The sequence below is a fragment of the Eupeodes corollae genome, chromosome 3 (genome assembly GCF_945859685.1).
Source record: "Eupeodes corollae chromosome 3, idEupCoro1.1, whole genome shotgun sequence".
Classification (NCBI taxonomy): domain Eukaryota; kingdom Metazoa; phylum Arthropoda; class Insecta; order Diptera; family Syrphidae; genus Eupeodes; species Eupeodes corollae.
Genome location: NC_079149.1, coordinates 113,548,277 through 113,576,002, shown reverse-complemented (window position 1 = coordinate 113,576,002; position 27,726 = coordinate 113,548,277). Strand labels below are relative to the sequence as shown.

Genomic DNA, 27,726 nt, shown 5'->3' with positions numbered 1-27,726 from the left:
TGACGTTTGACATCTCCTAATCTTCACACATATACTCACTTTTAACTCCAGAATCGAGAGCCAAGGTGTCACATTGGAGTAAATTGAAAAACACTTTAAAATTTTTAGAATTTAGGAAACTTAACTGAACCGGAACTAAATTAATGCGGCCCTGTAAAGGAAAACGGAAATCTTCGGATATATGTACGCTCTCCACCATATTTGTTGCAATCAGTTTAAAATCTAAACAAGGGTACCAATCCGACTTCAATCAAAGACAGCATCAAAAAGTAGGTGTGTACAAGCATACATTTGGCGTAAGGAATTGTATATCGGGGATTGCTTACGTTCTTCCATTGAATTCTTTTAGGCGATACATTTCATAGAATTGCCAACAATTTTAAGGTGGCACAATCCTTATCGAGTGCTCCATCAGCGTCTTCGTAACCTAATGGGACAAACATATGGTACGTGATGTTAATTTAAATAAGTCGAATTCGTCCTTATGTATGTACATATGTATGTTAGACTGGATGTTTGTTGCTTTTGCTTTTCATATCATTGATGTGCTTGCTAACCCCAAAATGAAAACAGTCTTACCAACAAGGCTTGGTAGACTAGGACTAGGGGTATGAGGATATTGAAGAATTTACGACCAACAAGTTGAAAATTCAATTCACATTTTCAGTTTGCAATTCTTTTCTTTTTTCTTTTCCTTTTCCTTAAATTTGTTTCATCTATCATCATTGTTTGTAAGTACAGTTGTTGGATGTGGGCCCTCCTGAAGGATAGTGGTGATACCCTCTGGAAGATGTAAGGAATCAACAGAGCCGTCGTATACTTATCCATTTATCTGGCATAGATTGGAAAATCATTTTTGCAGCTTTCTACTTGGCCTGGGCTTTTCTCCTGCTGGATCCTGGTTCTTGTTCTTGTTCTCAGGCTCAAGCCGTGCAGTCCTGTTCCTATTCTATATTTGTGTCGTGTTTGTGCCTTGTTGGCTTTCTGTTTTGTGTTTTGTATTTGGTGAACTCTTCTTTAGGTGATTGGATTAAGTTGTCGTCGTCGTTGTCGTCGTCAAAGTTTTGTATCGACGAAGTTAAGGTTGGGTTTTAAGGGTGAGTGAGTGATGGAGAGATGGATCTGACCCTTTGGAAAATAATTTGTCGAATGGGAACTAGGAAGAGGCATTCGAGAAACCTTAGAACAGCAATATCAACCAGGAGCAACAGCAGCAAAGGTTGTAAGAACTCTTTGTCCTGATAAACATCATCATGGAGGAAAGTTCCTTTTCATCTATACATCCAATGGGATGATGATGATGAGATGGTTAGGGTTTCTGGAGTTTTTTGTTCCTCCTTTGGGTGAATGTCTTTCAATTAGCATAATGCCATGGATGAGTTTCCCGATTAACTTTTTCTTTTCCTTATTTCTATATTAATCTTGTTTTTGTATTATTATGGGGCTGGTATCGGAATCAGTTTCTAATTTTCTATTTAGTGATGTAATACTGACAAGTGATTGAAAACTGATTTTGTAATGCAGGCGCAGGGGAAGGAATTTCTTTGAAGATTATAAGCTATCGCTGTGATTAAAATAATTAAGAGTACAATAATTTATTAAGGATTAGATGTAATGGATAAACTTATCAGTGGGACAGGATTGTGGTGTTTAGCTCAAACGTAAGGTGTACGGGAAGTGATGATACAGTTTAAACGAAAAACGTTGAGAGTTCCGAAGGCTATGATAGAGAACTTGGTCAAGGTGACTTAAAACTTTAGTGATATCAAATTATAACATAAAAGATACATGTTAATATCACGGGTTTAAATTTTTTCACAGATAATTAGCCAAATAACAGTTCTGTCACAGAAAAATTTTTAAAACTACATTTTTAAATCCTAAAAAGGTCGAAATACAAGAACTTGAATGTTTTTCGTCACTTGCAAATTAAAATAAGTGACAAAACGGAAAATCTCAACATGGTCTTACTCAAGAGCGGATCCAGACTTTTAATCAGGGGGGCGGTCACAGACTCAGATGAGTTTTTACTCACCGCTTCAAAATGTTCTTTAATGTTTTGTAAAGGGTTCTAACAAAACTTAAATAACATAATGTGTATCTTAACCATACATTTAGAGATTTTATTTGTGGCAACTTTAGTTATCAAATTATTTTAGAACACTGTTGTCCAGCAAGGTATGATCTAACTTTTTAATTTGGATGACTCTCTACATATGAAAGCATTCCAAGATTCCAACAGGAAGTCTATTATTACTATCGCTATCAGTCTGCTTACTCGTGTTTTGACCTTAAAGGAGTCAACAAAACTTTAAAATTGTATAGAGAAATGCTTAGTTTTAGAATTTGAGGATATAGGTGCATTTAAGTACATAATTTCTCTAAAAAATTAAATTTAAACAAATTAAGGTAAACAAAAAAGTTAGAAAGAAACGTTTGTGTGGCACTTAAAAATTAAACGTTTCAGAATCTCTTTTCAATTCAAATCTCAAGAGATTCTAAGCTTTTATATCAATAAATATTTAACATTCATTATGTTTTTTTTTTTTTCAATTAGCCATTAGTTAACAAAATTGTCACTTTTGCTGTTTTTGGGACATTGGAATTCGTGTTTTAATTTTAGTTCTAGAGCATCCAAAGAAATTCACTTCAAAAGTAGATTTATATAATTTTTTAAGGTCAATTTTAAAAGAAAAAAGAGGCTGGGATGCGACCCACACTGATAACTTCCCATCACGTCTGTCGATTTGTCTTGCTTAAAAGTTTGTCTATATGTACTGGTATCAATTTTTACCAAATTTGCGTACTATTTTTTGTAGATTTCATTTTTTATGAAAAAACGGATAGTTGGATTTTTATATAAAATTTACTCGATATCGAAAACAATATTTTCTGTGAAATAAAATAAGTTTGAAGCCAATATTTTTAATTTTTGAAAAGCTATTTGAGTCGAAAGTAAATTTTTACCAAGTTTTAGTATTGTTTTCTTTAGAGTTTTATTTTTTGTAAAAAAACTGTAAATTCGATAAACAATATTTCTGATAAGATAAAATTAGTTTGAAGCCAATATCTCAAAGTTTTGAAAAGATATTTGAGTCGAAAATCAATTTTTACCAACTTTTATTAATTTTTTGTTTAGGTTTTTATTTTTTGTAAAAAAAAACTGTCAATTCGATTAATCTCAACATTTTTCAGAATGTTGAAAACAAAATTTCTTTTAAGATAAAGATAAATAATAAGTTTGGAGCCTAAATTGCAAGTATTTGAAAAGATATTTGAATCGATATTCAGTTTTTACCAACTTTGAGTCATGTTTTTTTTAGATTTTTATTTTTTTTTTTTAAAAACTGTCAATTCGATTTTTCTCAAAATTTTGTCAAATGTACAAAACATTATTCTTCGTTTTGGAGATGAAATGATATTTTAGTCTTAAAATTTTGGAGGTGACAAATTTTGTTCAGTTTTTTCGATTTATAAAAAAAACCGTTAAATGGGATTTTTCCAAAAAATATACTTTTTGGTATCACATTACAGTTTATTATATAAAATTAAATTCAAGTCTCTAGCGTTTTTGATTTGTAAGATATTTAGGGTTAACCAAAATTTTCACCTTTTTTTCAAACTGCTATGGTAAAAGAACCACATCTCAATTTTCTTGAGAGCCCTTTCTGTATCTTTCTGCCTTGTTATCTGTATAACAAAATTTATTTGAAATCGATATCTCTTCTAGTTCTTGAGCTAAGGACGACAAAAAAAGGTCGCGAACGTCCGTAGGTACACACGCACGCACAGACATCTTTCTAAAAATCTTTTATTTCGACTCTAGGGATCTTGAAACGTCGAGAAATGTCAAAATTTTCAATTTGACAAATCGAACCCATTACAATAACTCACTATGGGAAGTTAATAAAATGCACCACTGGTTCGCTAGAACTTGCTAATGTCTTCCAAAAAGTCTGTTTAAAAGTACTTAAATTTAGGTAGTAACTTTTTTTTCGAAAATCATTTTAAATTTTAAATTTTGTTTTAAAAATATTTTTGGTAAGCACTAAATAAAGTGCTTAGATATACATTTTACATTTAAATTTCGTTATCGAGTTTTGTAAACGAAATTTATATTTTTTTAAATAAAAAAAATGACATTTTTGATCATCAAAAATCATCATCAATTTGATCATTTGATCATCGACAAGAGCTTGCACAGAAAAAGAAGATTATTGAAATCGGTACATTAGTTCTTGAAAAACCTTTAAACAAATGAAGGTTTTAAGAGGGGTACCGTTCCGGAGCAATACCAAAATATGTTCTTCATGTAGAAGGAAGCCAAATTAAGAACACAACATTAAGAGAAAGTTTTTTTTTTGAATTGATAATTTCTTATTCAAGGTTTCTTCTTAAGAACTTTTTCTTACAAACAAATTTTATGAAAATAATTTAGAGCATGAGTGAAAACAAATTTGAGTTGTTTTTGACGCAAACCGCTTTTTGTTGAATGTCGTTAAATTACTAATAAATCTTTAAATGCAATATTTACTTATACAACTTGACTGTATAAACTTTATGGCTCATATGACCTCACCCTGGATTGTTCATGGGTGAAAAGTTGATGAATTTGCGCTGTGTTTCACGCAGAAAAATAATTTTTAACCGAGTGCGTTTTTCGGTGGGTTAAAAAAAAATATGTTAAAAATAGCGTAGTCTTATTTAAAAACTACGTAGTTAGTTTAGTTAAAAACAGTGAAGTAAACTCGGTTAAATGAGATTATTTAAAATTACCGTCCGAAAAGGTTATTTTAATCGACAAACTTTGTTAAATTAATCGAGAAACTCGGTTAAGATAAGAAATGTTCTAAATTTTTCTTTTAACCGAGTAACTTGGCTTATTTAAACAATTAAACTTATTTAATTTAGCACATACCTTATTAATATTAAACAACCTTCTTGTTTAAATCCACCTAAAATGTAAGTTGTTTAAGTTTACTGAGTACGTCGGTTGAAATAACCCACAAGATTTATTTAATTTTACTACTTAAATGGGTTAACAATAAATAATCGATTCGTTTAATTTAACCGAGTCATTGTTTCTTTTTACTGAGTGATATTTGTTCTAATTTGCGGAACCTATTTAATCGTTTTAATAGGTTACATTTACCGAGTAAATGGGTTATATTGACTAAGTACATAGGTAAACTAAAGTGCATGTGTGCGAAATCTATTTAATCGTTTTAATGTGTTATATTCACCGAGTAAATGGATTATATTAACCGAGTAAATGGGTAAACTACAGTCAACTGGTACATGTGTGAGGAATCTATTTAAACGTTTTAATGGGTTATATTCACCGAGTAAATGGGTTATATTAACCGAGTAAATGGGTAGACTACAATGCATGTATGCGGAATCTATTTAATCGTTTAAATGGGTTATATTTACCGAGTAAATGGGTTATATTAACCGAGTAAATGGGTAAACTACAGTCAACTGGTACATGTGTGAGGAATCTATTTAAACGTTTTAATGGGTTATATTTACCCAGTAAATGGGTTATATTAACCGAGTAAATGGGTAGACTACAATGCATGTATGCGGAATCTATTTAATCGTTTAAATGGGTTATATTCACCGAGTAAATGAGTTATATTCACCGAGTAAATGGGTTATATTAACCGAGTAAACGGGTAAACTACAGTCAACTGTTACATGTGTGAGGAATCTATTTAAACGTTTTAATGGGTTATATTTACCCAGTAAATGGGTTATATTAACCGAGTAAATGGGTAGACTACAATGCATGTATGCGGAATCTATTTAATCGTTTAAATGGGTTATATTCACCGAGTAAATGAGTTATATTCACCGAGTAAATGGGTTATATTAACCGAGTAAACGGGTAAACTACAGTCAACTGTTACATGTGTGAGGAATCTATTTAAACGTTTTAATGGGTTATATTTACCGAGCAACGCTGCTCCAGACACTAATACTTATATCATATGGCGTCTCCCATATACATTTAACCCTTTTAATGTGCTAAATGAACCCTTCAAGTGTGCTAAATGAACCGAGTAGAGGGTTACATGTACTTTATGTGCATCGTGTACAACGCATTTCATTTTCTGAACTCAGTTCATTCTGTGATGTGAAGTTGAAGTGTTAAGTCGCGTTTTGAACTCTTAAGTGTTTTAATTAAAAATTATCTATTCGAACCAAGGTAAAGTGTTGTTTATGGACGGTCAATTTAAATAAAAACTGTAGAATTGTGTGTGAAACAGTGTTTTCTAAAAAACTGCGGAAAAAAAGACAGTTTATTTGATCAACAACACAACTGAAACTAGCCGTGGAATTATAAGCCGCTGGGGAGGAAAGCTCCCAGATCAAATTCATAATTTGAAAAGGAAATATAGGGCATCTGGCCTTATCCCAAAGCGATCAAGAATATATTCTTCTTCTCCATCTCCTTCAACTTCAAGTTCATCGCAATTGGAAATTTTCCAGGAAACAAACAATTTGCTAAATGATGTAGATTGCGAGGATGCCCTTCAGTGGCTGAGAAATTCGAGTCATCCCTGGACTACGGTAGAGGAGAAGTGGGTGGCTACCACACCGGCACGTCTGCATATACTTAAGCAAATGACCATTGACAATTACCTTAAGGAGTTCCCTGCTTTGAAAAAGCCAACCGGATATCTTTTAGTAAATGTCTCACTATTTAATAATTAACACATATATAATAATATTAACTTCTCTTCAAAATTTGTTTAATCAAATTGAATACGTAATTTAATCATATCCATTTTTTTTCAGCTGTTAAAGGACTTCGAATTTCTGTATCCCGAAAACTACAACGGGTTCATCGAGTCCTTCGCAACATATAAAACACAAATATTCCAATTAGCTGCAAAAAGGACAGGAAGGGATAAATGCGTCCAGAACTTGCTGTCCCTTGAGAAAAGTAAGTAAAATTACAAATTACGATTTAACTTATCAATTAACTTGTTTTTGTGATTTTTTTTTCTATATGCATTTACTGACTAAAGATGTACCTTATATTTCATTTCAGCTTCCGAGGATTCAAGCAACCTTGGAGCCTTACTCCTTATTCCTTCATTACTATCCGTAAAAACTTTTAAGCTCAAAGGAGCTACTAAAAAAGTTTGGAGACCATCGAAAGCCGAAGTGCGGGAGGCATTCATCACGCACGTTAAAACCGATGCAGAGATCTGTGAAGCTGTTTCTGCGCGGAAACACAGGCTTGAAGAATACAATCTAACATTACAACCTTTCATCATTGCGGTTGGTGAGTCACTGAATAGTGTCAAATCGTATTTTGTAATTGTTAATGATCATAGATATTTCATTCCAACAATTGTTGAAGCAGTTGATGCGTGTATAAAAATAATTTTTACCCTTAACGCTAAATATCCTGAGGAGTGTTCCTGTACGTGGATGTTTATTCAGAACGGTTTCTATAAAATAAAAACCCGTTATGATAAAACATCCACTGCCACCAATACTCTCCTCTCTGAGCTAGGGATGACGGAGTGAATACCAGTTTCAGTTTCATTTTTCATTTTATCCTCTTATCGAAGTTCGATAGTCTAAGCACACTTATATTAGTTTTGAGAGACACTAATGTTTTTTTTTTTGTGGTCTGAAACAACAGTCGTTTGTCTTCACAAAGCTAATAATAGTTTTGAATTCATTTCAATTTTCTTTTTATCCTCTTATCGAAGTTCGATAGTCTAAGCACACTTATATTAGTTTTGAGAGACACTACTGTATATTTGTATATTTATACTTATATATATGAATACACATATAATACATGTATACAATTATCTAAAAACACTGTAAATATGATGTTATGCTAACTTTATTTGATTAATAAATATTTTGTATTGCTATAATGCTTTAACCATTGAACAAAAAATGTTTTTTTTTTTATATATTATATATGATTCAAATAAGCGTAATGTACTGTAAAATCACAGGTAAGCTACATACGTAGCCCATCAACTCGGTTAAAGTAGGCTATCACTTGGTTACAGAATTCAACTCTAACCGAGTAAAAAGGCTAATCCAACCGAGTAGATAGGCTACTTCAACCAAGTAAATGGGCTATTTTAACCGAGTAGAATGGCTACTTCAACCGAGTAGATAGGCTACTCCAACCTAGTGGATGGGCTATTTTAACCGAGTAGAATGGCTACTTCAACCGAGTAGATAGGCTACTCCAACCTAGTGGATGGGCTATTTTAACCGAGTAGAATGGCTACTTCAACCGAGTAGATAGGCTACTCCAACCTAGTGGATGGGCTATTTTAACCGAGTAGAAAGGTAACTTCAACCGAGTAGATTGGCTACTCCAACCCAGTAGATAGGTTACTCTAACCGAGTAGAACCGCTAATCCTACCGAGTAGATAGGCTACTCCAACCAAGTAAATGGACTATTTTAACCGAGTAGAAAGGTTACTTAAACCGAGTAAAATAGCTACTCCAACCGACTAGTTGGGTTATTTTAACCGAGTAGAAAGGTTACTTCAACCGAGTAGATTGGCTACTCCAACCCAGTAGATCGGCTACTCTAACCGAGTAGAACGGCTAATCCTACCGAGTAGATAGGCTACTCCAACCAAGTAAATGGACTATTTCAACCGAGTAGAAAGGTTCCTTCAACCGAGTAAAGTGGCTACTCCAACCAAGTAGATGGGGTATTTTAACCGACTAAAAAGATTACTTCAGCCGAGTAAAGTGGCTACTCCAACCGCGTCGATGGGCTTTTTTAACCGGGTGGAAAGGTTACTTCAACCGAGTAAATTATCTACTCCAACTGAGTAGAAAGGCTAATATTACCGAGTAAATTGGCTATTCCAACCAATTAGAAAGGCTACTTCAACCGAGTAGATTGGCTACTCCAACCGAGTAGATAGGCTAATTCAACCGAAATGGTTAGTTATTTCCATAAGTTCTAAAAACTATAACCGAGAAAATAGGTTGCTGCAACTAACTAAGTTTGTAAATTTAAACCAGTTAATAGGTTATTTTAAGCAATTCAATATGTTGCTTTTACAAACTTCTAGGCTATTCCTACCAAATAATTTTAGACCAATTTTGACAAATTTAACCGAGAAGTAGGCAAATAAAAATTTAGAACACTTCAACCGAGGACGTGGGTAAAATTTACCAATTTTTTTTAATCGAGTAAGCTCGTGTAAATTTAACAGATTGAGTTTGCAGGTGCTATATTAGCAGGTTCACTCTGTTAATTTTACACGAGTTTTCTGGTATTTTTAACCGATCATTTTTCTCCGTGTTCTTGAAAAGGTCTGAATATCTTATTCATATCATGTTCTTGATCCAGTCTTCAGTTAAAAGTAGTACTTTTAGTAACAAAGTTTAAGGAAGCAAAGTACAAATTTTGTTTTCATATACAAAAAATTAATAATTCAAAATATAATGGGGGTCACATCCATTAACGCAATACGATTAGTTGGGAATTAAAGAGAATACCTTCGAAAAAAAACAATCAAATTATCTCCCAGGGGGGGTCATGACCCCTACGACCCCTCCTCTGGATTCGCCATTGACTCTTACCTTATAGACAGATCCTTAAGACTTATTTTGACATTTTTCATCCCACCAATTATAAACTGATGGTGAAAAATAAGGAAGTGACAGTTTTGATTGCGACAGTAATTTTTTTGTTTAAATGTGACGCCTTAAAAAGAGAGTTATGCAAAAACCGTTTTGAAGATGAACAATTTAATTTTTGGTAACAAAACCTTTAAAATATTTCATCAAACAGCTATTAGGTATGTTCAGCAACAATAAGTCTTTGAGATCTAAGCAGTTTCATGAACAGAACTTTTTTTTGTAAATTGTCATGTGTAGCTTTCAAAAACAGAGGAAAACTTTTTTAACTTGCTGACTCATTTCTTAAAACCTTTACACACCTTACATTTTATTTGTTGAAATTTGAACCTAATATTCAATGTGAACCAGAATATACATATGTATGCTCCGTCATACCAAAATTGAAAGAGTCAGAAACTTAGAATTGACGTTTAACTGACTTGAGCATCTTGCACATGAGCTAAGAAAAGAACTTCGAACTGTGGATGTTCGCAAATTTTGAATTTTCTTTCACATGAGCTTTATTTCTATTCGCAGAATAGCGACGAATTGAATTACCCCTTTCTCCATATTTTCCTCAATAATGATCTTTCACACAAAAACACAACAAGAGTGGTATAATTGTGAGGTTAAGGTGAGCGCGATCAATTTATTTGTTGCAGTGTGGATGGTATGTGGAACGCGAAAAGAGTTTGACAGTTCGTAGCAACCACAATGCGATTCGTTACTACCAAATTGTTTTACGAAATTCTATTGTTTTAGAGAACAAAATGCAAATTGTACTATCCCAAAATAAATGTCAATTGGTTTCTTATAATTTAAATGTGTTTTTGTTTGAAATTGACTTTTTGAAATATGTAAAATAAAGTTTGTTTGTCCACTCGTTCATTCGCTGCTCGCTTTCATGTGCAAGGCTTTTAATTTTAAAACGTTGACAGCTGAACAACCAACCATACATAAAGTTGATATTAGACATAGCATGTGGTACAGCATCTTACATGAACGCTATAATTAATTATTGAAACACGGACAGAAGTTTTTGAAATTAACTGCCACTATTTTTTCACCTGTCAAATACTCGTTTGCTATTTATATTTAACTCTGTCTGCTACTTGAAGTTCCTTTAAGGTAATTGCTTACAGCTAACACTGAACATTCTCCGAGCACGTTCAAAACAAAAAAGAAAAATAATTGAGGTTATGAACGCTCTAAGCAAAACATATACAAAAAATATTAATTTGATAGCTCGGGATGTGTTCGGAACTGAAAAAGAAAAATGTCACAATTCAAACTTATTATTGGAAAATTTTTGCCTCATTCTATTGAAAGCTTAGCTAACAATGTAAGTGTATTAGATAACTCAATCGAATGCAGTGACTTTTATGAAGTCACTTTGAATGTCAACTCAAAACAAGGTTAATTTCGGGATTATCATAATTTTTGTCATAGTGTTTTCTTGTCGGTAAAACTATAGATTCAGTTTAAATTTCGATTTCCATTTGAATTTATTAAGATGAGATATTACTGTGTCAACTAATTAAACTTGCTTTTCCTTATAAACAAAATACATCAGTCGAACTACAGTGAGGATTAAATCTGTCAAAAAATAGATCAAAATCATATAATAAATCAGTTTTGTTGCCAATGGAAAGCGACAAAATTCACTATGATTGTTTTGACAGATTTAAATCCAAGAAATATTGATTTAACTAACCAGCAATATAAAACCTCATACGATTCTTTTTCACATTTATACTATCTTGAAAGATAGTAACCAGAGACGCTGTTTCTTACTTTCCAAGTTCATAACAAAAATTAATACAAATCATTTCAAAATTGAATACTTTTTTCTTTTTAATTTCTATTATTATTTATTAAAATAGATAATCTCATATGGGCTTAGATCATATAAACTTTCTAGCCCATAAAAAAAATATTATTTAGAAAAAGAAAAAGACAATCGGTTTACTATGGTTTGTTGTTGTTGTTTTTTGTTTTTCATTCATTTTTCAGTCGCAAATTTGTTAAATTATGTATGAAAAATAATGTTTACAAATTTAAATATTATCTATAGATATCTAAATATTTATAATGAACATTTAAACTCGAATGCAGTTTTATTTAATTTAAGTACCAACAGTTTTAGTGTTGAACAAATAATAATTTTTTTTTTCATTTAACAATTTATTTTAATTTAATAAAATAAATGAATTATTTTATACGATTTTTCTTCACATTTAATGAATTAATAGAATTTAAAAAAAAAGTATTATAAGTAATAATTTAATTTAATATATGCGAACTTATTAGTTTATAATAAAAAAAATAAAAACAAAAAATATTAAATATTAAAAAAATTTTAAAATTATAACAAAAAATTATATAAGTAACCAATTATAATTTTAAAAAAAAGCAAAACAAATAAAATCAAAATTAATTTCTTTTAATTTATTTAAACTAATCGAGAAACTTAAAAATAATGACGAAAGAGAAAAAAAATAATGAGAAAGAGAAAACAGATATTATTGATTTCTCTTTCTTATCTTTGAGAATTAAAGAGAACGTTGTTTGTTGAGTTGAGCTTAGGTATTTTGAGAGCGGAGAAGATTAAACAAATAAAAATGTCCTTTTTTTCAGTGAAAATGTTTAACATTTTTATCGTAAAATTGAGTACAGACAATGAATGACGATCGCGGCGGCGCGCGCGGCGTGGCTTGATGATAAAAATGACGACGACTTTATATGAATTCCATAAACGTACAATGTAAATGATTTTTTACTTTATAAGAGTGATCTGAACGTTTTTGTTGTTTTTATTGTTTTTGGTTCTTCATGTTCATAACATGTCTCGAAGAAGTTCCTTTTGTGCTGCAGTCAATTTTTCAGGGAATTGAATATCGAAGGCAACTAGCAAATCACCTTTGCGAGATGTATCCTTGGGAAATGGTAAACCGTAGCCTTGGATTCTCTTAACCGTGTTTGGTTTGATGATTTCTTGCATAGTACTGATTCGCAGCTTGTCACCAGACATCGTAGGAACTTGAAATACCACACCACAGAGAGCCTAAAAATAGAAGACAAAATAATTGTTATTTAATATAAACATACAAAAATATAAGTTTTCAATGAGGAAAAAAGGCTATCCTAAATTGTTAATTTAAGGCACGTTGAACCTTTGGAACAATAAGTGGTTCCAATTAGACTTGTCAAGAAGCAACACAATTCCACCAATTATGGCTTTATTGCTGAGAAGTTTACTGGTCTATTAATTTCACATATAGGCGAGGTAAATTTCCCAACAAATATCAAAAGCCTCAATGACAAACATATGAATTTAGTTGACTTAGTGCAAGCTTAGCCTGAAGTCAAAAATAAAGAATTGCAGAATTATAATAATCATGTACTTTTTTATTCACCTACACCTGTCATTTTTCAAAATAAGTGTATTCTTTTTTATTTTGAGCCTAGTACGCAGCTGAGGTGAAACGAATTTTGTCGGCGGTCTCCAAGTGTAAAACAAAATTAAAACGAAAACCACAGCGGACAAATATTTGTGATATTTGATATTTTTCAGCTGTCAAAAACAATTGACAGTTTCTGACAGTTAGCAGCTGTAAACAAAAGTGAAAAAGTTTTGTTCGAGTTTGAGTTTATCAAATTGTTTATTGTTAAAAATGAATTTTCAAATAATAATTAAGACGACGCTGATTTTACTAACGACAATAATCACAATAATTCCATCTATGCGTGTTAGCCCATATCTACAGAACAGGCAGACAACATGTCGTTTTGCTACAGATGTAAGTTTTAATAATTTTTTCAAATAACTTTAAAACAGCCTACACGACACCACCTCCTACAACGGATCTAGGCTGATCGATTTCGCTGCGGGGCGAGACGTTCTGGTAGCTAGTACGCAGTTCACACATCTCAATATCCACAAGGGGACATGGAAATCTCCTGATCAATCCACTGTCAACCAGATTGACCACATTGCGATCGACGACCGACACTTTGCCAGTATACAGGATGTCCGAATATTAGATTGGGCCAACATTGAATCAGACCACTACCTCGTTGTAGCCAAGGTACGGCTATGAATATCCCGATCCAAGACAAAACAAGGAAGTACTGTGCGAAGTTTCGACATTAGACGGCTACAATCGCAAAGAAATTACCATGTCCTTTTCCGATCGAGTCTCTAATAACCTTTTAAGGAGTCCTACGCTGCCTGCATTAAGCATTGAAAACCAGTGGCAACATTGCCTTGCAGCCATCAGAGATGCCGCCTCTGAAGTGCTAGGTTTCACACGGCCACCACAGCGAAAACCCTGGTTTGACGAAGAATGCGCACGCAGCGAAACAATAGGTATACAAAACGGCGCTGCACAGAAGGATCAGAGCTGTTCGCGAGCTCTACGAGCAGGAGAGGAGAGAGGAACACCGGCTTCTTGGATAGAAAAAAAGAGAGCATGAGAAGCGAGCGATCGAGGAGATAGAGGGATGTCACAACAGGAATGAGGTTCGTTAATTTTACCAAGGGGGAACATCGTAGTAGAACCGCAGTCGATGTTGAGAATATGGAAAGACCACTTCCCAAATTATATAACGGAGATAACGAACCGCATTCCGCTGTAAGGGAGATAGAACCACTCAACCTAGGCGACGCAGGTCAACAATTCCGCTTACCCGTTATAACTGAAGCTGTTGGGGCTGACGGCATCGCTGCCAAACTATTCAAAGCAGCAGGCGATGACTCCGTAGGGAGCATGCTCCAACTCATCTACAAAATATGGTTGGAAGAAAGCATACCCGATGAGTGGAATCTCAACATAGTGTGCCCGATACATAAAAAAGGAGACCCTCTAAATGGCGCCTACTACAGAGGCATCATTGCATATTAGATCCTCTCTGCCGTATTTTGTGACCAAATATTCACACTACGGCTGATCTTGGAAAAAACCCAGGAACTTCAAATCGATACCGCGTATGACAGCATCTATAGGGAAGAGGTCTACAGTGCAATGTCTAGTTTTGGCATCCTTGTCAAACTTATCCGTTTATGCAGAATGACGATGGAGAATGCACGCTGCTCTATCAAGGTTGAAAAGGATCTCACCGATGCATTTGATGTCAAAAAAGGTTTGTGACTTCTTCAATATCGGTCTGGAAAGAAATTCAACCGTCAACACTAGAGGCACAATCTTTCAAAGGTTCATTCAACTACTCGGATACGCAGATGATTTTGACATAATTGAAAGATCAAAACGTGATGTCAGTGAAGCGTTTTTGAGCATTGCGACGGAAGCGAAGAAGATGGGTTTAGTGGTCAATGAGGGCAAGACCAAGTATATACTGTCATCAAAAAAGGGCACTGAACAACGACAACGACAAAACGTCACCATGGACAGCTATAACTTTGCTGTAGTTAAGAACTTTGTCTACCTAGGCACCGCTATTAACACAGACAACGACATTAGCGCTGAAATCAAACGAAGAATAACTCTTGCAAATCGCTGCTTCTTTGGACTTAGAAGGCAATTGAGAAGTAAAGTCCTCTCTTGAGCATGTAAAATCACCATCTATAAGACACTCATCATCCCGGTTCTCATCTATGGCGCTGAGGCCTGGACCCCGTCAAAGAAAGATGAGAGCGTCTTAGGTTGCTTCGAGAGAAAAATTCTTCGGGTGTTTTTTGGTCCCGTACGCATAAATGGTGAAAACGCCTAATGTAAAATTCTAAAATAATGGATAAAACCTCGACTATTTTGGTTTCTAATCTGAAAAAGGCAGTAAACAACATTCTTCACCTAAGACGTTTTTCCCTTTGAACAACAGATCAACTGTCTTCCCGTCTTTTTCCAGCCATCCCTTCACTACATTTACCACCAAAGGGCGCCATTTAGCTCAAAAAGTTTCGCAATATAACTCAAAATCTTTTTTAAAAAGTAAGAGAAAAAAATAGAATCAACTTGACAGCTGAGTAACCTTTTTTCGTCTTGATTGAAATCTTGTAGTCTTTAATTCTTACTATGGTCCTTATGATTTTTATTAATCTATTTAATGTTAAGCTCCTAAATCAACTGATTAATGCCGTTTGACACTCAATACCAAAAGAAAAGATTTTTAGTTTGTCTATATCATCAATTTTCGACACAGGTGTAGCGCAGAAAGGCTTCAAGCCAATTATTATTCTCTACTTATTTTGTCTATTAAGATCTTTAAAAGCAGAACCTTAAAAAACAAAATCTGAATTTTAAAACAACATTGGCGTTTAACTGACAAAACCTCAACACAAATCAAAAACTCCTCACTTTATTTTATCGCCATTAAACAATTTTATTCTCAGACTAAATTGGCGCCAGTAGCAGTTTTCAATAACTCTCTAAAAACTAAATAGATTAGATAAAAAATAATAGTAATAATAAAAACCCCTTCGCAACCGCATCTAATTGCAATTCACTTTGAAAGTATCTCAAAATGTCAATTCACTCCATAATTTAATGCCACTTGTCATTTCACTCTTGATAAATAACTTAAAAATCACTTTTTCCATATAAACAAACCACAAATCACATTAATCCAAAGAAAAAATCCAATTTTAAGTATCAGTGCAAGAAGAAGAAAAAATATAATTCATATTTGCCAAATTTGGAAAACAAACACCAACCATATCCAATTTTTTCATTTCCACAAATTTATAGCCTCTTGCTGTGTCGTCGCATAGCCATTGCCATCGCCATCACCGCAGCCATCTCGTTAACTAATCTTCACCACAGCAACGATAACTACTACTGACACTTCCAATTAAATTCTCCAAAAACTACGCACAATTTGATGTTTATTTACTATAAGCAGGTTCCTACTTTTCACACCAGGTGTGATATATAACACATTTAATTCTTCATACCATTCGTCTAACTTAACTGAATTTAGAAGTGCGTGAATTCGAAATGTTGATGTCGCTGTCATCGTTTTTTGGTACTTGTTTTTGTTGTTGTTGTCAGATAATTGTGTAGAATTTATCTATACAACTATCCAAATACACGCCTCCTTAATTGAACACGTAAGCAATACGGTTTGATTTGTTTCAATATTTGGATGGAGTATAAAAAATAAATTTAAAAATGTGAAAACCTAAAAGAATGCATTTTCTCACGATGCACTTTATCAACCAAAAGACTTCACGTATAATTTGAAGCAGTTACTTCAAACATATTTCAAATCTTTTCTCACCTAAGATTCAAACCAAGTGTCCATGACTATAACTCACGTCACGTCACGACCGACGACAGTCAGTGCTTTAGTTTAACAATAAAACAAAACCAAACAACAACTATAGTCAACAAACATTCGCACCAAAAACGAATTTTAATATGTTTCGCGTTTTTATCGCATATTAACAGGCAATATGGCAACGGCAGTAAAATTATTAACAAATCAACCAACAAAAACTATCTTTTAAAAAAAAAAAATAAGTTAAAAAACAAGCTCTAGCTCCATGGACCATGTTGTCTGGGTAGCAAAGTATGGTTAGATGGATAAATGGGAATGGAACTTATGGTTGCAATTGTTTATGGAGGTACGCGCAAAATGTTTATTTTTTTATGCCAATTCCGGACAAAAATCAATAATTTTGTAGGTTTTTTAAAAATAATTTATTTTTTGTGACATTTGTTTGTATTTTATTAGGGAAAGACTATGTTAACACGGGAATTGAATACTGGCCCTGGGATGGAGTTAAGTTATGTTTTGTTGATGTTACTATGATGTGAACTCCCATTTATGACATTGCCGGAATTCGCAACAAAGAGATTGCGGATCTGCGTGGGCCATCATTTATCTGGGGCCCAGATAAGTTTTTTTTTCATGTACATATAAGGTCATGCAAAAACTATCAACCGATGCAAATGTCAAACAGGTGGTATATTTTCTATGACGTAGGCCAATTCCACTTCAGAATCTGTGAACTTAAGACGGAGCTCACTTGGGACTCTTTTGAGCTGACTTATTCTGACGTTTCATTATACACTACTACTCCTTTTTTTAAGGAAAAAAATGTCACTTTCATATCTCTTTTCAAAAATAATAGGTGAAAACAATCCATAAGGCGATCTTCTTTTTAAGCTCGGAGCACACCACTGACAAGAGCCTGAACAATTTTTTTTATGAAACACACTTTAAAACTGAACTGTCAATCATTTTAGAATTTTTGGCTCTATCTCTTTTCTTAAACATGAAACAAACGGAATTCAGCCACACATAACTTCTTACTTCATACTCGGTTTCTCGGTTCCTTTATTTAGAGCTCTTAGAGCGCACTACGAGCTCGCTCTAATTGAAAAAAGAAACACAAACCGAGTGCTCTGATATGTCTGAGCTAAAAAAAACTGAAACAGATCTTTTTTTTAACAGATCATTCATCTGCTCTAAGCGTAAAAAGAAAATGCCTTTAGAAAAGCAATTTAATAAAATCTCCATTGTATTAATAATAATAAACGTCAAACTATCTTACTTACTTAAGGTGGCGCTACGTCAAACTATGGATGCGTTTAAAAGTGCATGGTTACTTATGCCTAACAAATCCAAAGTTTTCATTAACTCAAAGTAAAGATTTCAAGTTATCATACATAAAAAAGCGAATCTGTCAAAATCTTTGCTTAAAAGTGCAAAGTTTAATGGCATTAAGCTACTTGACTGAATCGTACAAATCTATATCGCTTTGATTGGTCATCCAGAAGACATAATTGTAAAATAAAATTAGTTTGATTAATCAATTTGAACTAAAATGTCAGAATCGCTTATATTTGTTTGACTTGCTTTATAGTCTATTAAATTCTAACCTGAACAAAACTTCCTTACGCCCTCACATAAAAGACAAAAACTGCTGCTATAAATTATATATGTCATTAGCAAGTTATATAGTAAGTTATTTGTAGATTTTCATCGGCTAATGGAACGCGTCCTGTTGTTGTGCAATGTAATTGTTGTAAATTCATATTTGACAGTTCAGGGAATATTATGTGATTATGTAGTTGAAAAATATTTAAATGTAATTTAAAGACAAATTTCTTTTTTTATTTCATTTTCGATAGCTTCTATAATTTTTTCGAAAAGAATCACAAGCAACTAAAGAACGCCACATATCCATTATTAGAAATGTCATTTTACCTAAACTGATGGGAATGGATGTGAATGACGTTTGTTTTAAACAGAGAAGAAGGAAAAAGTTTATTAAGCGTTATTTTACAACCGATGTATGTACATATGTGATACTGATACTGATCACAGAATCATATGCAAATTGGCAGGCTCTGTCAATCAAATAAATTAAATGCAAAATAAACGTCAAATCCGCTTTTGGATAGAATTGCATTTGGACTTAAGGCTATTTTAAGCCTAGTCACATTCAAATATTTTTTTTAGAGTTATTTGAGTTTTTTGGAGAGTGCTATAGGCAATTCACTACAAGTTGACATAAGTCCACTACTGTTATATTTGCTTTAACATCAAAGACCACAAATGAAGGTTTTGATCATATGGCATGATGACTTAATATATCTGACCAAAAATGGTAAAACGGCACAATTTTTAAGCATATGTATGTCTATTGCAAACAAACATAAAACAATCAAGTTGACTGTATGAGTTTATATTTGCTTTACAGTGGGATGTGGTATTTGATGTAATACCAAATTGTGGTTAAAATGTCTTTTTTTTAACATTTCACATTTAAAATTGCAAATGACAAAAACTAAATGGTATTTGATTTGGAATAAGATTTATTGCTGACGTCCAATAATAAAAATATTCAATTTGAATTGCTCGGTATTTATCATTTATTAATTTTTAATAAAGTTATTATTGACAAATAGTAATAACAATATAGAAACTTGATCAATTATGATGTCCATAAGTAGGAAATTAATGACAAATATTGGCATTGAATAAATATTGTACATAATTAAATACATTTTGAGTGGAGTACAATGTTTTGGGATTTATATTTGAAGGCTTTTATAAATTGCCATTCTCTAGAAATTTTACTGTTGTTAACCAACAGAAGGATTTAAAAAAGCGTAGGTTTCAATTGTGTGATTCAAAGTTGGTATATGTCAAAATACATATTTGTTGGTATATGTCAAAATACATATTTGTTTGTAAACAGAACACCCAAACGCAAAATAGATTTATATTAACTTGACATAAGGCGACCACATCACTTTGTAGAAACTGACAGATGTACATTTATTTGGAAAATTTTAAGAGACTCATATTAAATCCTGTAATTTTTAAATTAATAATTATAATAATTAAATTATTTACACCTTCTCTGTGCAAAATTTAACTTTAAGTAGTATAAACATTTGTCGCCTTCTTCAAAGTGACAAGTTTGATACTTGCAAAACAAAAGAAACATGTTACTACTTTCAGTTATTGAATTTAATGTAAGATCATGATGCAGAAAATGTACAAAAAATATAATTCTTTAAACTGTATTCACATTAGAGTCTTTTGAGGCAGCTCATTTTGACGTTTCATCACTTTATCTCTCTCATTTTTAAATAAAATTAAGAAAGTTTGCTTTTAAGTATAAAGTAAGAACAAGATACAAATTAAACCACTATTTAAACAACTATTTTTATATGTCAAAATTTAAGATCAAATAAAAATTTTAAATCAACCTTAAAGAAAATATCTTACTTACTTGTTTGAGCGTCAATCGGGCAGTATATCTTAAATCACTTCCTTCTCTTTTAAATAACGCATGCGGTTTATCCCTGATAATGAATACAATATCGGCTGGAATTTTACCATGAGTCTGATCGCCTTCCTTTTGAAATGTCACTTTCGTTCCCGACTTCCATCCAGGCTTAATCGATATACTAACATATTTATCTTCTTTTTTGGACGCACCATCTGGTTGTACGACTCGTCGTGAGATTTTCATTTTTTTAACACAGCCATGGTAGATTTCTTCCAATGTTACATAAAGGTCATGTTCAACAGGTGGATCTTGTTGTTTTTCTTTTTTAAAGGGGGTGTGCACATTGAATGAGTGGGATCTAGACAATGAAAATATATTTTTAGGAAATCATTTTAATAGACATATAACAAAAACAAAAATACATAAATTGATCTAACCTAACTTGGGCATGTTTTAAGAACACCCTTAGTCTTGGTAATAAAGAGAATAAGTAAAAGCTTTTTGTTGGAAGAAGTTTATTCTTAATCTTTCATCATTCTTAATCTAAACTATTAAACTTAAACTTCAAACTAAATGTTAAGAAGAATACTAAATACAAAGTTTGGCTTGTTTTAAATAATTTAAGCGTCTTATTTTCCTTAACATTTGCTAAATCTTTTAGTAAATTACTAAATCCGTATGACATTTAAAAATAAAAGGTTAGTTCCTCAGACTCAGGTTCGTTTGTTGCTTTTTTTACGAACTGTCAGTGATTAGACGTGTTCAGATGCACAGTTTACAGTTCACAGTTTTTAATGAAAGTGAATTTATATTACTATACAATTTTATAACATCTATTTAATTGATTTATATATAGTTTTAAAATAAAAGATTTTATTTTCAATAAACAAAAACGAATATTTTTTAAGAGAAATCAATGTTTAATATTCTTGTAAAGAGAAAAGTTTCCCATTACAATGGAAAACAATATTAGCTTTATGACCGCCACATAAAAGTTCAAACACGATTAATGTCTTTGACAACTTAAAGAATTCCATCTTAAGGATCTTGAATTGATTATGGAGCATTGGCATAGATCTTATCTGTGACGTGGCAGCAAAACAAAAGTCTAAAGATGTTTGATCAAATTATTTTGATGGCCAATTGTAACCACCTTTTGGGAAATAACACGGTCAGGAAACTTTTCTCGCAAAACTACGAACTGCAAGCTGTGACTTCGAAATATTCATATTTTTTTAATGAATTTTAACGAATATCGTTTTAAGTAACCGTAGTTTAGTTTTTATCTGTGAAAATATAACAGATTTTAAAAAGTGACGTCTGTCAAAATTTCAAACTAATAAAATTATAAGATATTTAATCAAAGAGAGTTCTATTGGAAAGTTCTTTCGAAGAACTATTTAGCTTAAACTTATTTTTCTTCAAGCAAAACTTAGCTTCTGTTATAACATTCAAGTTAATGCTTTAGTTTTTTTTTTCAATTCACAAGGACCTTTGCTGACAATGAGTTTCATGACATTTATTTGAATCAAGCTTTGATAATTTTATTTCAAAACTTACCTAAAAGCTCCACCAAGACCATGCCTTGATCCAAGTCCACCAAACGGCGATCCAAAAAAGTCATGATCTGTATCCAAGTCAAAGACATTCTTATCGAATAAATTATCACCCATATCGAAGAACGATCCAAAAGGATTACTCGTGCCGAAGAATTGAGCAAATGTAGCACGCGGGTCACTCTGGAACTTGTATGTAAATCCTGGATTACTTGATCCACCATTTCGTGCACCTTTAAAATAAAAAAATTGTATCAATTTACGGAAAAATATGTCTGCTTTTCCCTTAGAAGACTCTTACCGCCATTCTTTAAACCATCTTCGCCATATTTATCATACAATTCGCGTTTACTTTTATCCGATAGCACTTCGTAGGCTTCCGCAACTTCTTTGAACTTCTCTTCGGCATTTGCAGCTTTGTTCTTATCAGGATGATAGCGTAACGCTAATTTCCTGTAGGCTTTTTTGATTTCTTCTTCGGTGGCTGTCTTGGGAATTCCCAAAACTCTGTAATAGTCCTTTGCCATTATTGTGTGATGATGTGATGATGATGGCGAAGATGCAGTCCTTTTTTTGTTGTCCTTCAATTCTCTCCCTCTGCTGCTGCTTTGACTGTGATAATATGTGACAGTAATATTTAAAGCTTCTTTATTTTTATCTACTTACTGTGATGTTGGTTTTTTGAGTTATTTTTTCGTCTCTGTTAAAGGTGCAAGGCTGTAACTTAGCTAATCCAATAAAAAGATGGCATCTTTATATTTGAGCAAGAAGAATTCAATCTAAAAGATACAAAACAAAAGAAAGCTTTTAACAAAACCAAATATAGGGAAACAAAAGTTTACTATTTGAGATTTTATAATAAACAAAGAAAATATATGATTCTCCATTTGCACACGCAAATTCAAGGAAACCCAAATCAAATCACCGACCAATATCTGAACCTATAAGATTTTGTATCTTCTTTTCGTCTAAATTTTGTTGTTTTTTTTTTGATTTTTTGCACATCACCAACACTCTTATAATACAACATCACAAAAACAAAATTAAATTATATTCAATTTGGAAGCTGTGGCATATTTTTAGAGTGATTCTCATCAAAAATATCTATGAATATAACCCCCACGCACGAGTTCAAAATTAGATTTCACGAGATACCCCATCGCCATCATGCTCAATGAAATTTATCTTCGGGTTTTGCTTTGAAATTTTGCGAGATTTTTATTTTTCTTTATTTTCATTTTATACATAATTTTGATTTTCGCTTTCAATTTAAATAAAAATGAAAAATTAGGTGGAATAAAAACAACAGAACTTCCAAAAACTAGATCAAATGATTTTAAAGGTGTTTGCTGCAATATTCAAGCCATTTGACAGTTGGCAAACGTCATGAGGATTTTTGTCTTATTTAGGCCAGAAAAATGTGTGATTTTTGTGACCTCATGGCTAACAGTGTTTTATTGAGTTTTTATGAGCTTTTAAGGCATTTAACCGTCTCGCCACCATCTGACTTCGACTTTGTTGTATGTTTGGTATATTTATACATTAACTTGACTCATGAGGTCATAAAAAATGTGTACAAATGTTTGGAAAAACAAGAGAGTCGAGTCGTATCGTGTAAATGCACATCTGTTTGTAATATCAAAAAGCATAATATTTTGTCTGAAGCATTTTCCTTCAAAATTAAACGCACAGAATGACTTTTAAATTGACAGTCAATGTCTTGTGAAAATAGCGTCAAAAATGTTGATGTTCATACGTAAATATGCATGCGTTATGTCTGAAAATTATATTATATTATTTCATGGTTATTAAAGTGCACTTGAATTGGAACAGAACAATTTTTGTGTGAATTGTGACAATTGTTTTATTGTGTATTACGAACAACTGAACTGATATCGTTATCGCATTATCTGATGATAAAAAAAATGCTTTGATAGTAGACTTTGATGTGTTTTTTTTTTTTGTTTTTAAAGCAAATACACTCATAATTAATGTGACTTTTGTTTAGAAAATGTGCAGCTGTTGATTAAATAAAATTCAGTCTACATCCGGGGTTAATTATGGAACAATACCTAGAGTCTATACGACGTCAAGCCCAGGCGCCAATGAGTTCATTATGAGTAAATAAATAGAGCTCTTTTATTAACATCCTAAGGTATTATTTGTTAGAGCTTAACAAAAATCTATAACAAATGTTGATGCATACTTCCATCGCCCGGAAATATTTGTTTTTTCAATTGCAGAATCGAAAACGCATGATTCACAGGCTATTATTTCAAAATATTAGTAATCAGATTCACGCATTCTTTGAAATGATGATAATCTTAATGTATCACAAAAAAAAATAAACTTAAACGTCAAAATCATTATCAATAGAATATGCTGTCTGCAGACGTGTGCAATAAACTGGTGAAATCTAAATGTTGGGTTAATTACTAAGTTATTTTTAAATGCACATGTTCGCTGTTACCTTAAGCTGGAAAAGACAGCAATTTTTTTTAACCACTTAAATGACACCAAACGATGTTAAGTTAGGAAGGGACAAAAAAGCCAAAAATTGTATAAACACAAAATCCTGCATCAACAAAGAAACTTTCTAACTCAAAAGTGCAACAAAAAACTTTTTTTCAAAAAAATAACTATGGTATGTGAAAGATTATTTATTAGCACCCAATTGGAAATTGCTTAGTCGGAGCTGAGAAATAAGGCCAAGTGAAATATGGCCAAATTTAAAAGATTGGCCTTATTTCACTTTTGGAAAGTGTAACTAAGCTAATTTTTAACAGTTGGTCCAAATTGGTCTTATTTTACTTTCAACGTTGTGGTTTGTCAATAATGTAATGAAACTTCGATACACTCAACATCACAACTCCTCCAAACCATATAATGTGTCCAACAAGAGGGTTGCAGGGGAGCACCATTACCCGCTTACATATCTCACCGTTTAAGTAAGTTGGTCTCATTTCACAAAATGAGCCTTATTTCACTTTGTCACTGTGCAATATCACCAATTGCTTAAAATTGGCCTTATTTGACTTTTGTAAGGTGCAATAAGGCCAAGTTTTGAAAATTGGTCTTATTTCAGTTGGCCTTATTACACGGCATCTATTTAGTCTATTCGATTTACCGAATTGAAACTGTTGACAGCTTTCAACGTTTATTACCTAAACGTTTGGGTAGCCTTCTTTTTCCGATCATATCTCGAAAATATCATCAAAGTGTATAGCAGCCTTACAAAATTAAGCTAAAAATTGTTAAACATTTATTTTCGGCTCCAATATTAACTTTCAACTTATTTTTTCTTTTTCAAAAAACTGATTTGAACATTTTTCAATTATATCATCTTAAAACTAAAGTGCTTAAAGAAAGTTAATATCGTGGAATGAGTTTTTACAAAATATATAATACTCCATAAATATTCATTTAAATGTTTTAGCTTATCCTAAACAAAATAACTAAAAAAGTTGGTCCAAATTGATTTTCGACTCAAATATCTTAGCAAAAATTTAAGATGTAGCCTTCAAACTAATTTCATTGAAAGAATAAGAATCTAAAAAAATACTATGCAAAAATATTAAAAACTGGTGTTCAAAATTGTTTAATTTTATGCAAACTATTGTTGTTACTGTCAGATATTGTTTTTTTTAAAAAAATCCAATCGGTATTTTTTAATAAGGATTAAAAAACTTTCAAAAAATGCTGTTGAAATTGATAACAATCGGTTTCCAATTAAAAATATTGGAAACGAAAACAGATATTGAAATCCAACTTATTTCGTCATATGCAAAATATTGTTGCTAACTTTGTTTTACAAAAAACAACAATAAACTGATAAGAAATTATTTTTGACTTAAATCTTTTGAGAACAAAGAAAAATATTCAGCTAGGTTCTGTATTTCACTTTCACTCGAAATAAAATTGAACTCGATTCAAAATATAAATTGGAGTTCTAAAATTCACTTTTATCGATATCGATTTAATTTTTTTCCAACTTAAAACGAAGTGAATTTACGGGGTCTAAATTTCGATTTCTACGATTTTCAAGTCATTTGATTTCAACCATATTCAGTTGATGTGATTTCAATTCGACAAATATTTTTAAAAAATGTAAAAGAAATAAACATTAATTTTTACATATAATGTACTGAATTTCTAAGAAGTTGCAGCTTCTACTTATCTACTTTGTGTTTGAAGGAACTGACGAAGCATTTAAAATTATTTTTCAACACACCAAATATCTTCTCTATAACATTTCGAATAAAACAAAGTTCTTTCAATAACTTTCCAGACAAATTCCAGAGTCTTTCCCAACTGATATATTGAAATTGTAAATTAATAAATTAAGCTCTAAATATGAAATATACAGGGTTATCTATTTGAGGTTTCAAAAGTAAACGTTAATAAAACACATATAAAATATTTTGTCTCATAATAGATTTTGACCACTTTTTGACACATACTGGACAGCCCCTCAAAAATAAGTCTATGGATGTCAAATCGCAGTTGATATCGCCAGGAAACAAGTGGCACCGCTAGGCAAACAAAAGATGGTTTTCATATGACTATAACGCACCGAACCGAATTGACGGTGATAGTAGTCGTTCCACCGTCGTTTTCAAAGAAGTAAGGTACCCGTGACATGAGCGTTATTGCGTTGGACTGCCTTCGCTCTAACGAAACGGCTGTTTTTTAGCAGTCCGCTTGACTCCAGAGTGAAGGTAATTTGCTACATGGCCCTCATACGGTCAATGATCGTTTATGGTTGTCCTATGTGGTTCAACGTTGCCCCTTCCCATATGGAGAAGTTTCGGGTGTTCGAGCGGCAGTGTTTACGACGCTGTACCGGCTTATTTCAAACAGCCGAGTCTTCTTATGTGCAATACAACGGGGCTCGAATCAACAAAATTGACAATTTCGTGATAAAACTCGTTCGAGGTCACATTGCAAGAGCGATGTCTTTAACCAACAATTCAATTTTTGGGGCGTTCTATCTGAACGAACGACGAGTATTTTGAGAGTGCACGGTTGAGCGATTTCATTCCACCAGAGGCATTTCTTTTTTTAGACAGATGGGGTCTGATACAGGATAAATTGGCAGTTCCGTTAATCTACCACGTCAGAAGAAGAACCGTGGATAGGCGACTCCCGTACAATCGGGACGTCATGGCACAAGGCGGAGCAGAGCTGCTTCAGTTCAGTAGGGCTGTGTCCGAACGGGACCGAAGTGATAGGGTGAAGCAGGAGAACCAGTTTTGGTGGCTTCAATCGGCACTTGATATTGGGTAGTCGGGATGGATTTTAAGCCTTGGCCGGCTTACATACTTGTTTTTTTAGTTTTAGGGTTTAGTTTTAAGGAGAATAGTAGGCATGGTTGCACAAAAAAAAATTATAAAAAAATTAAGAAACAAAAAAAAAATAAAAAAAAAAGAAACAAAAAACATAAAAAAAGACAATAAAATATAAAAACAAAAATCCTAAGAGTTGCTGCTGTGGTTGTTCTAATTTTAAGCAGTTTATATTTAGAATAGGAAGTTTAAGTTAGCTTTAAGTTTTATATAAAGGACCTTATTTTAAGTAGTGTTTAAGTAAAAATAAAAAAGGATCTTGATATTTGTTTTTTTTCCAGAATTTTCTAATAAATACGAAAATAAATGAAATTTAAATTGAAGTAAAACAGATCTTAGGGCCGAAAGGCATTAGTAGTTAGTGTTATAGTTTAACTTAGAGTGTCCGTATGGGACCATTAAGTTAATTGTAAGTTATGGATAATAAGGCTAGTTTTATGAATTTTTGTCTTTAAAAAAAGTGCGTTAGACTGTCATGCCAGA

General features: G+C 32.5%; 2 protein-coding genes across 5 annotated transcripts in view; one reads left to right on the top strand and one right to left on the bottom strand.

Moving 5' to 3' along the window:
• The first annotated feature begins 6,608 nt into the window (after positions 1–6,608).
• Positions 6,609–7,760, top strand: LOC129952398 (uncharacterized). The gene is made up of 3 exons (XM_056064954.1): positions 6,609–6,693; positions 6,805–6,952; positions 7,061–7,760. Exons 1-3 carry the CDS (start codon positions 6,631–6,633, stop codon positions 7,543–7,545), a joined length of 696 nt encoding a protein of 231 aa, XP_055920929.1. The 5' UTR covers positions 6,609–6,630; the 3' UTR covers positions 7,546–7,760.
• Positions 7,761–11,462: 3,702 nt separating this feature from the next.
• Positions 11,463–27,726, bottom strand: part of LOC129950224 (dnaJ protein homolog 1) — a 38,675-nt gene continuing 22,411 nt past the window's right edge. For 2 of the 4 annotated variants that reach the window (XM_056062082.1, XM_056062083.1), the window contains 5 exons: positions 22,565–22,677; positions 22,200–22,510; positions 21,903–22,131; positions 20,343–20,700; positions 11,463–12,698 (listed from right to left, as the gene is read on the bottom strand). In XM_056062082.1, coding sequence (XP_055918057.1) covers positions 12,471–12,698; positions 20,343–20,700; positions 21,903–22,131; positions 22,200–22,425 — 1,041 coding nt within the window. In that variant the 5' untranslated portion in view covers positions 22,426–22,510; positions 22,565–22,677 and the 3' untranslated portion in view covers positions 11,463–12,470. Of the gene's footprint in view, positions 12,699–20,342; positions 20,701–21,902; positions 22,132–22,199; positions 22,511–22,564; positions 22,678–22,740; positions 22,889–23,025; positions 23,047–27,726 lie in introns of those variants that run through there. The other 2 variants (XM_056062085.1, XM_056062084.1) reach the window with 2 other exon arrangements.

Bases quoted from the DNA above. Each gene is read 5' to 3' on its own strand.
- LOC129952398 (XM_056064954.1), top strand. From the start codon at position 6,631: ATGACCATTGACAATTACCTTAAGGAGTTCCCTGCTTTGAAAAAGCCA. The intron at 6,694-6,804 runs GTAAATGTCTCA...ATTTTTTTTCAG, and splicing joins AGCCAACCGGATATCTTTTA to CTGTTAAAGGACTTCGAATT. The intron at 6,953-7,060 runs GTAAGTAAAATT...ATTTCATTTCAG, and splicing joins CTTGCTGTCCCTTGAGAAAA to CTTCCGAGGATTCAAGCAAC.